The sequence below is a fragment of the Necator americanus genome, chromosome X (genome assembly GCF_031761385.1).
Source record: "Necator americanus strain Aroian chromosome X, whole genome shotgun sequence".
Classification (NCBI taxonomy): domain Eukaryota; kingdom Metazoa; phylum Nematoda; class Chromadorea; order Rhabditida; family Ancylostomatidae; genus Necator; species Necator americanus.
This window is the reverse complement of record NC_087376.1, coordinates 3,949,560-3,960,680: the sequence shown is the minus strand read 5'-3', so window position 1 is coordinate 3,960,680 and position 11,121 is coordinate 3,949,560. Positions and strand designations below refer to the sequence as shown.

Genomic DNA, 11,121 nt, shown 5'->3' with positions numbered 1-11,121 from the left:
AAAATTACACCTACCTAATTAAAAAAGGTAATAGAGAGGCTACTAACAAAAGAAAAAGTAAAACCCGTTAACGCCTCTACAGGTGAAATCAAGCAGGTGTTAATCCATATTATTGAGTACATTCATTATACATAGAACACTTTCAGTATTTCTCGGAAAAAAAGTGCTCATTCAAGCATTCATGCGAACACTTTCAGCTAATAAGACTAGCGTTGAGGTCCTTCAACTTTTTCCATGAAAATATCCACTACGTAAATCTTAATATAGTGGAAATGTTCAACTACAAAATGAATCCAGATTTATCGATGAATAACAAAAAATTGGCCTTTTTTATTATTTCCTAATTTAATAGCGATAACTTATTAATTTAATAGACTATTCAATAGCGTCAAAAGATTTTCGTGGATTTTTTCTGATCTACCGACCAGTCTAATTAACAAACGATGAGTGAAGTTTTGTTTTGTTTTTTGCATTTGTTTCTAGTGATTCTCCTGAATCATCGGATATCCGAGTTATAATTAGCAGCAATGAATTACTTACTTCATCGAATCATAGAAATGATATTACAAGATATTTTTCATAGTAGGTCCCATGACATGTATGGTGACATGTATGGTTTTGAACGTGGATATGGTGGAAAAAATAGTAATAGTAGAGTAAAATATGGTAGGTTATCAAGAAAAAAACAATATTATTTTTAACTTCGTAAATTCACCTTACCGCACCTCTTTTAATTACAGAAGAAAAAATGTGTCGTTATTGCACGGGGAACAAAATTTGCCGGTTGCTAAAGATGATGAGTTTGTCATAAAACATAAAATTACTGGTTATCCTCGGTAAGAACCAAAAAAAACTTGAATGCGAAACGAAAAGTATTGAGTTATTTAATATTTTCATAAAATATTACCAGAATTTTTATCTATAAAAAAGTATTCCTACGCTAGAATCATTGTGCTAGGTACGTATACGAAATACTAGTGATTTTTTTGTTGTGAGCTGCATTTTTCCGATGCAGTAAATAAACAAACAAAGCAATAAATAACTAATTAAAATGATCACATAGCATCTGGTTTCCGTTTATTCCAGAAGATTCTACACTATGATGCTTCATTCTTATTCCAAGTAAATTTTCAGAAACAATGGATTCAAGTAAAAAGAGTACTTACTATTTATAAATATTTTTTTATTGGTTTTCGATTAGGTTTCCTTAATTATTTATTTGTAATCAACTTGCTTTATTTTACATTTTATTTTAATTTACAGAAGAATTTATTTAAAATTGACAGAAAAAATCTCCGTTACGAACGATGAAAAAAACTTTTTTTTAAATCTCCGTGCCTTGGGGACTCCGAAGCCCCGTCATTTCCTGGATATATTTCTTTTGCAGTTATTTTTTTTCGCATAAAAGAAAAAAGAATGAGATAGAAGAATCCGGTTAACTTTTTCTGTTAATTTTAAAGAATAATCGATTGCGGTTGGGGAAACTATGTATTTAACCTTCTTGTTATTTACAATTCCATTAAAAAATGGAAAAGAGATAGCTCAATTTTTTTCACCGTGTTCCATGAATACCTATGAATCCCTGCACTATGTCTCTGCGATGCCATCTATAATATATGCTTAAGGTTACAAAAAACCAACCTGGAAACTCTTTCTGTTAGGACAAAAAAAAATTAATTAGGAATTTGCAAGTGTTGTCGAAATGCTATGTATGTATGTGTATGTCCAGTATGTCGAATTTGGGAGCATTTTCTTCGAACCTAGCACTTTAAAAGTTTTCCCTTCTGTCTTGTTGACGGAAAAATGAGGAAGATTGTTTGACATGGTGGAAAAGATTTCATTCTCTATTAATTTGAAACTTTTTTTTCATTGATGCAATTTTGAAGTATTATTCTATTCCGCCAATATTAAAAGGAAAGAGTTGTCAGAAGAAATCCAAACGTTTCCAAGATAAAGCTGCCAAAAAAAAGATTGTTTTCACATTTAAAAAGAGAAAAGAAGGATAGAGATAAGAAGATAAGACAGTTCAGTCAGTTTCATCTCTTCAAGATAGCTTTACGATGAAAAAAGCGACAGCAAAGATTAATGATTTTGCGAAAGCGAGGTAGATGTATTTTCGTGCTCAAAAATACGTTGTTTCACGGGGAAAAATTGTCTCTTTTCTACATGTAGGAGTTAAGTTCTATTCCATTGAAAATGTCAACTTTTTCTATCAAAATTTCAGTTAAAACACCGCTACATTTCATTACATTGAGACGCTTGCTTTCTTCCTGAAATATCCGTGTACTTGAAGTTATAGTTAAGTTCGTTATTATAAAAACAACATATAGAACTAAGAGAAATAAAACCGAAAGCGAGCACTACTACGAGTGATGCTGAAATCCAGAAATTCTGAATTTGAAATTGCGTGAATATTCAAATGATGTAGTAAGTCCTCGCGTCTCGACCCCCTAAAAAATAGTAATTCATAAGTACAAAAAAAGAAGACGGTTCTAAATCTTATTGGATTTTAAGTGTTTTTTTTCACAATTTTTTTAACAACATGACAGAAACGACATTCGATTAAACGACGAGTTAATGAAGCCTCTACATAGTCTTGAGTGCTTCTGGGAACTCACCTAAATAGAACATTACTTATTCGTTTATGTTCTTTCAAAGTTAATACATAAAAAAAATAAATTAATATACAAAAATGTCAACAGGAGAAAAACAAAAGCTAAAAAGTAAGCGGCATTCAAATACTACATCTTTTCTGAACTTCCATTTTTTATTCTCTTTTTCAAAGATACAAGAATACGGGTTTAATCCGGCATTTTTTTTTCTCCGAAATTAAAACAGAGGGAGTTTCATGTGGAGAATATGCTCTCGTGCAAGTTTTGATTGAAATAAATTGTAATGATAGAGGTAGTGGTGAAATTACACCGAAGTTTCTAGAAAATTCTGCAAATTCGTGTATAATTTCAACCACCAGCTATAATTTCACACTTGATTTTCACAAAAAGAACAAATAATCTAATGTTGTGAAGAGGAATGGCAGCTTCAAGTGTGCCACTGTTACAGAGACTTAGAATTATTTGTATTCTTGTAATATTTGCCAGAAAAACTCGGATTTCAAAGAGCATTCACATAAAATCCATGCAATCATATGGACATTGATAACCTCTCGGACTTCCTCAATGAGCGAAACATAAATATGTTCTCATATTTGTTTAAAAGATGAATTTCTTTGCGTCATTGGCTTGAATTAGGCGTTCTTATTATGTGATTGAAAATATACGACATGAATTACTCAGTAAAAGTTGTTTGTTGTCGAATTGTTAAATATTGGTGAGTGTAAAATGAATAATTATTTTCCCTTACAGAAAGAAGGAACGAGAAAGAACTGAACACAAATAAGACCGAGAATGAATGTCGTATGTCCATCAATGGGGGACGGCTAGACAGCTGCAAATGTAAATTTTATTAAACCTTTAGTGTGCCTGGATTAGCAGAAAATCGCGTCCTACATGAATAAATTGACAATTTTTCGTTTATTTGAAGCCATAACGGGTGGTTTATACGGGTGGGGGATGTTCGCTGAACGACTCCATTACAATAATTTTTGATGAAATAGTTAATAATAAAAGCAGTTTAAATCCTAATATCTCTTTTCTTTGTTTCTTTTTTCTTATCAGTTTATAAGTGTAGGACGGAAAATAAATAAGAAGGACGAAGAAGAAGAAGAGAAATAAGAAAAAGAATGATTTGATGAAGAGATGTAGGAAAGATGAATAGACGAATCTAACCTGCCATGAACAAAGACGATATTTTCCAGTTCACCACGTAAATTTGGAAGAGATAGTGCATATATGGATGAATGGATGACATTTTGAGTCGTTTTTTCTTCAATATTACTAAAATTAGGTTCACAAATATCACTAGTACTAGCAATCCCATAAAAATTCTCTTGAAATAGATTTTTTGCCAAGAGATTTGCTGTCAGCGTAAAATTCTATTACGAATTTTTGGGAAATTTGACTGATATTCCCGTTTTTTTCGTGAAAAAAGGGATTTTTTTTGCCACACTGATTTCTACAAGATAATATTAAAATTATAACATCAGCGGTAGTTTTCGTAGTAATAATGTGCGAAATAAAATAAATAAAGTATAAAATTGTCAGAAATAATAATTGTGAAACAAGTTAGAGAAAACAATCTTAAGAATAACTATTATATGTAAGCCTCCAATGTATAGATCAGATCCTCGTATTCGGAGTAAAAAAATGTGATCATCAATTCATTTTTTTAAAAATATAACGTTGAAATTTGCCCTGGATAATCTAACCCCTGTCAGTGGAGACCTTAACTGAACATATTAGTGTTTTTCTCTTCCATTTTCGTTTACTTTCACTTCGAGTACGGTGAAAGCTTCAATAGTAGTTACTTTAAGTAAAGGGAGCAAAAAAAAAACTTGAACTTTTCCGGAATTCTTGATGAGTTCAATGTTAGGACAACTATAGCACTTTTTATTCGAAGCACATATTTTTGTTATGATTTATTTGTCTTAACAAGCTGTTACTGCTATACCTGCTAACTTTAGCTACTCCCTTGGCTATCAATGATTTCGGTTTAGGATATAGAGTTTCCAGGAAAATGATATGAATTATGTGCATAGTAAGAAGTGTTTACTGTTCACGTAAAATATTCTTCACGTCATAAAACATAAATCATAAACGATTCCGACTGATTAAATGAGTTGCTAACAGGAGAAAACAAGTAGATAGATTAGACGTATAGTAGTAGGAAACCTCTCTCCAATGTCTCGTAAACAACATTTTTATCCACGGTGAATAGTTGAAATTAGTGATAGTAGCTACGATGTACCGCACGTGCATAGTACGTGATGGTGCATAGCGTTATGAATATGTCTAATAATTTCTTGTCACATAAGGAGTAATTAAATCGCATTTGTTAAGTATCTGATTTTTTAACTTATGCTAAAAGGAAAAGCGTGTAGGAAAGGGGGGATTAGTGTTTCGTTATGTACATTGGTTGATGAATTTGATGCGAATTTTTGTAAATAATTCGATAATTTGTATTATTTCACTTTTTAGTTCTAGTTTTTGCTTAAATACTTGGATAGTTATTGAAATAATTGTCTAAAAATCTTCGAGTTGTGATTTCTTAGTAGCTTGCAAGATGTTCTGGATTTAATTCTAGGTCACGATCCCGTACTCCTTGGTATTAGTATAATAAATGAGGCCAGTCAAGTTCTTTCTCAGCTCTGTTGATAAACTTTTGTAGTGGATTTGTCTGAACTAAATAAAAAATTATTTAAAATACTAAATATGTACTACAAACTACATATCTGCATCAATCCAGGATTTGCTGACCCAATTATTCTCGTATTATTTTAAGACAGAGGACTATAAGAAGGAGGGATGAATCTGGAAATTTCCTCAGTAGTAGTAAGTAAAAGTAAAAATGAAAAAAGTAAAATTCATTTGTTGTGTCCATGTTTGACTGTCCTTGAATCCTGAAATGCAAAATATAAAGCTTTTTTCAACTGGTTCGATTTGATGCAAAAAAAAATAATCAAACAACGATTTCTGTGCATCGCATTAAAGACAAGACAGGTTCATTCACGTCTTAACGAGCTGCTAACATGTGTTCTCCATTCACCTCAATAGTTCAGTCAGCTTCCTTAAACAACGAAGGAGAACCACGTTCGGATGAAAATGGTCATGAAGTATTTTGACATTTCGTTATTCTAAACGAACATTTCAAACCATGTTGCGATGCAAGCTGTTTACGCATTTCTACGCGGGGTCATTGACTTTACTACGATTAGGGAGAGATGAACGAATTTAAGAATGTTCCCATTCATCTCTCCCTAATCCTGGTAAAAAAAAACGGCGTGAAGGACTCCGTTTTCACCACGGTTTTAGTTGCAACGCTCCACACTTGTATACGCGCCGCATACAGCTGCGCAGCGGTCGAGAGCCAGTGAGTTCTCCTCGACTGCCTATTAAAGTGAAACTTATGAATAGGTTGCTGAAGGGACTAAAACGTGAACATAGAGGAGCGTTCCTTCTTCGTAGGATCTAAAATGTTTTCCATGCCATTTTTAGGACGATTAGGAAGAGCTGAGCGGAACCACCCCTGGTACCGCAATCTACCACTCCATCTCTCGCTTTTGCCGTCCCTCACCATGTCAGTAGATTCGTGGTATGCTGCCTTTAACCTTGCAAGGATTGAATATGGACAGATCATGACGTTGAACGAATGCCTAAATTGTCGTATTTCTTGATGGTTAGAACAAGACAGATTAGAAGGCTTGTTATTGACAAATGCAGATTAGAAGACTAGCATCAACCTTTGCCATTACCTTCAAGTCCAAAGTAGAAAAGTGTATACCGAACCGCTGTATTTTCCTTACATAAATGCTCGTTGCATCACTTGCCCAACATAGTCAGTATTCGACACCTGCTTTGATCTCTCAACCAGCAGGGTCCACACACTAAGTTAACTATCACCTGTATCATCTGTACACCCGTTGTTCATCGATTTGCTCGAGCGGGCACCAGTAATACTTCCATTTGTCCCGATCGCGCAAGTGTCGTCCAGTGGCATGTCTTCTCGCGAGGAGGTCAAGGTAGAGAGGTCTGACCGTAAGTTCGGCAATCTTCCTGCGGTGCGTTTGATGTTGCGTGCTATCCAGTCGCTTACGGCTATTATCCAGTGATTGTAGTTGAAACGAATCGCGCGTTCGGCCTACGTAATTTATGATCAGAGACGCTGCCACATATGCCAAGGAAAGCAAAATTACGCATCGTAATTTTGCTTTCCTTGGCATATGTGGCAGCGTCTCTGATCTTCGATCGGTGACTTAGGAGTGAAGTTCGAATCCCTTGCTTCACTTGCGTAAAGCGGGTTACTCCTAGCATCACCCTTTCAATTCCGCAATCTATCGCATTCTCTTCCTGCTTGCGAAATGCCGAGGTTTCTGAGGCGTAGGCCAAAGAAGGAAGAACGGTGGTGTTGAATAGGTGAGCAAGGAGCTGGATGTTATTGATCCTCTTCACTACATCCTTGCTCTTGAATGCTTCCCAAGCCGCTCGTTTTCTTCGGCCAAGCTCGGATTTAAGGTTGTTCGTAATGTTGATTTCCCAACTTAGATATACATAGTTGGAGCATTCGGATATATTCGTTCTGTTGAGGGTGACTGGGGCGTCGTCGGCATATCGTCTTGTCTAGGTACAACTGAAGAACGACCTTTTTACACGCCCTATCAAACTCGGCTAGACCTGAATGATGCTTGATGTTATAAGAACGATGTTATCAGCGAAACGAAAATGGTGTAGATGCCGGCTGTCAACTTTCACTCCCATGATATCCCATTTCAATCTTCGCATCGCGTTCTTAAAAGTGGCACTGGCTATTTTGGGTGAAATTGTGTCACCCTGACTAACACCTCTCTTCACGTCGATTATGACATTGTAGAATGGGGGAATTTTGGTTGTAAAGTTGCTATACAACTCACGAAGTATCTTTATGTATGGAGTAGGGAAACCTTGGTTGTACAAGGCCTCCATGGCCGTTTCGATCGCAACTTTATCAAAGGCTTTCTTCAATTCGATGAAAGTGAGACACAGCGGCATCCTGTACGGGATACTTCTATGACTTTTGAAACCCTGTGTATGTGATCAATCGTACTGAACCCTTTTCGAAACCCTGCTTGCTCGCATGGCTGTCTTTCATCTAATTTTCTCTCTATCCTCTTCAAGATTACTCTTGTGAAGAGCTTGTAGATGACAGGCAGTAAGCAGACTGGGTGATCGCTGTCGATGTCTTGTGGGTCTCACTTCTTATACAACGTATACTTATGCAAGATAAAGTCTTCTCTGTAGAACTTCTCCAGCTCCATATGGAAAGCTTCGTTTTCTTCTTCTTCTTAGCTTGATGTTAGTGCGTAAGCAACGAAGATTGTCAAAGCTGACGTTGGACCACATCTTCTCATCCGTAAACGTCCGATTCGGGTTGTAAGTTATCCGAAAGAGTCGATGTTTATTGCCATATTCGTGTTGACGAGAACACCAACTCCACCAAGTCCTCTACTGTCGCATGTTGCTAAGAACAGTTCTCCTCCAGTGTCGTGCGCGGCGTTCAGTGGGTGGCGTGGCCTTGTCAACTATAAAGGAATCTGTGTCTATACTGGTCGGCTTTTTTAATATGCAAATCTATTTGTCCAGTGAGATACTAAGTACTAAGTGTTATCGAAAACGCGGTGGAAAACACATACTGATTCACTATCTCTCAGAAAACCTCAAAAATGGAAAACTCAATTAAAGGTAACATGTCCAGGACGCCCGCCCGAGGAGTGTCGTATCCACCAGCCAGAAAAAACGTCGTTTACCAATACGTTAGCCGTTAATAATGAACGATCATTATCAATCTTGATTGCAACATAGAGCGGGTGTAGAGCAATCGTTTAAGGGTTTTAGCTGCGGCTACACCATCGATGGTTCGCAACCACATTAGGATCAACCGAGATTTCCATGCTGACGAGGTCGATAAATTGGTACCAGATATTTGCGAGGAGATAAAAATACTGATCTGATACATTGGCTGGCCCTCATAAGTCATTTTATAAAATGCGCATGTCTCAACCAACTTCAAACGTTCAGTTGTGATTCAAAGTAGTACGCGTTGACGTATTGTTAATTAAGGGCTAGAGATGGACAAATGTAGTGCACTTTTTTAAGCACAGTACGAAGTGCCCTCAGGAGCAGCAACAACAGTAGAAATATGAAATCAGAATGGATATGTCAGACAGGTCAAATCCTAAATTCAGTCAGCCTCTGAGGAGAAAAGGGATGTGCCAGCAATCACATGAATCAGTTGAGTTATTACGCTATAAATCCAGGAAATAAATACATAGCAACACATATGCGACATATGCAAATAAAGTGATGGGTTTCCTATGTCTACGGAAAGCTTATCTGCCGACATCCTGCTCGAAAACGAAGTTGTCAAGGTTTAGGTTTAAGAGCGACTATGCATGCAAAGATCGAGAAGAAAAACCTGTGGATTCAAGCAAGCTATTCTTCTCAGGATCAGGAGACATTATAGATTTTTGGCGTGCAGCTGTCCTTTCGTGAATTATGTATTAGAATGGATATATCAGATTGCAGGAGTTGAATGTGCAAAAACTAAAAGAATTCCATTCACTGTTTCCATAGAAGAATTTTATAAATGAAATGTCAACATATTCGACAATGTCATCACTTAAAAATTCATCTAGGCTTTAAGTGATTTTACGGGAAGTAAAATGGCACTACATCATAGCTGAGTTTGACAAAAGTGGGCTTTATCTCACAGGAACATACGCCATTTCCTTCTGAATTTATGCGCTAGCAAGTTAGCACCATGGAATTCTGTTCGATGCTTATGGTTATAAATGTCCCAGTAGCTCAGCAGGTTACTTTCAATCGATCTGCTAATATCGTCTTCTCATTGTGCTCTGCTGGAAATCATGGATCCTCTCATTTATTCCACGTCCTATTCTGTCATCTTTTTACTGCCCCATTTCAGGATACTACCGTTTCTCTCTAGAAACCCACAAGGTGGCCGCATAAGCAAGTCTGATTGCTACTAGGTTGTCAAGATATCAATGAGACTTTCGTGGCAGCCCTATTTTCGAAATGTGTTATTTGCAAATTTCGATTGCTAGCATTAAAGTTTTCTGCTTATTTTAGAGAATGTTGGACCAGAAATTCATCGTTTATGTGAGCATGCTCTACAATTTCAAGCAGGGCGAGAGTGCGACCAAATTCCTTCAAACTCTGCACTCGAGTTGAAGAGGACTGCACTTCGAGAAGTCAATGTTTCAAATGTGTCAAGTACTTTCATGATGGAGACGATAGTCTTGAAGACCCCGACCACAAATCAGAACATTCCAGCAGAAAGTTGAGGAGCTCAACTGGAGTGTCCTGCCACATTCGCGTTACTCTCCAGACACTATCGGATTGCTACCTTTTCCGCTCGATGCAACACGAGTTGGTTGAGAACAGGTTCAAAAACGTCGAAGAGGTTCGAGTTTGATGTCCGATTTCTTCAACTCCAAACCAACCGATTTCTACCATGTAGGTATTCATTCCCCGCGCGCTCGATGAAGAATGATCATTGATAGTTGTGGAGAATATAGTATGGAATAAAGGTATTTCCTTCTTAAACTGTGATTTGTATAAAAATGGGTGAAAAGTCAACATTAATATCTTGACAACCTGATATCTGCTCGCAGTAGCTGTCCTTGTAAACGTAGTCAGGGATTCGAGTGTGCCCTTTGGGCATGTACGAGCTGTATAACTTGCACAGTTACATGGCGCTGCATTGGCTGTACTGCAAGGTGCTGTTGTCCATAGCACACTGCCAAAGCCCAATTCAAAACTCAAACAACCCAACTCAAATATCTACCGAGAGCGTGAAGTCCTCAATAACAACACGTCACGCAAAAGTTCCAAACATTGTCGACGTGAAATACTCGGATTATTCAGTGTCGATGGGCAATTCAAGCGAAGTTCCGGAAATTCGCCAAGTCTTACATGATATGAAAGAGTGACGAATCGATTCTGTGCGATCTCTTGCTGAAGATCGGAAAAAGTTGAGCAGAGCTGTGTCCAAGGACGAGACCCCTGGGGGAAGATGCGGGCAACCACGTCAAGTAATAATACCTAACCAACCAGCCGATTAAATCAATTAAATCAAGTCAACCCACGAATATTAACTTAATTTTTCGCTGCCACAAATTTTATATTAAATGTTTGTAGTAATATTTTAAATGTTCTAATTGTGCCATATCCAGGGCATCGTCATAAGCAGAGAGTACTCTGCCCTAAGTAGACAGAATGGCAGTGAGCGCGATGCTGTTGCTGGATGCAACAGAGTCGTCCTGTATTCGCTGGATCCCTTTTCTTCAATTAATAACCGTCTTTTAACATGTTTGAGCGAAATGAACTCATAGATGTCAGCTTCGTCCGTAAGTCATTCAAGTTGGGTTCGTTTGCAATGAATGGGAACTCGTCTTCCGTCATTTTCTGGTTACATTCACTCAACCATCTTTCAGTTCGTATCTTTACCAGT

At 37.1% G+C, this 11,121-nt stretch overlaps 1 protein-coding gene across 1 annotated transcript; it reads right to left on the bottom strand.

Moving 5' to 3' along the window:
• Positions 1-6,713: 6,713 nt before the first annotated feature.
• Positions 6,714-7,640, bottom strand: RB195_021440 (uncharacterized protein; the record flags this gene model as incomplete). The annotated part of the gene is made up of 2 exons (XM_064208168.1): positions 6,714-7,232; positions 7,287-7,640. 2 exons carry the CDS (start codon positions 7,638-7,640, stop codon positions 6,714-6,716), a joined length of 873 nt encoding a protein of 290 aa, XP_064064049.1.
• Positions 7,641-11,121: the final 3,481 nt, after the last annotated feature.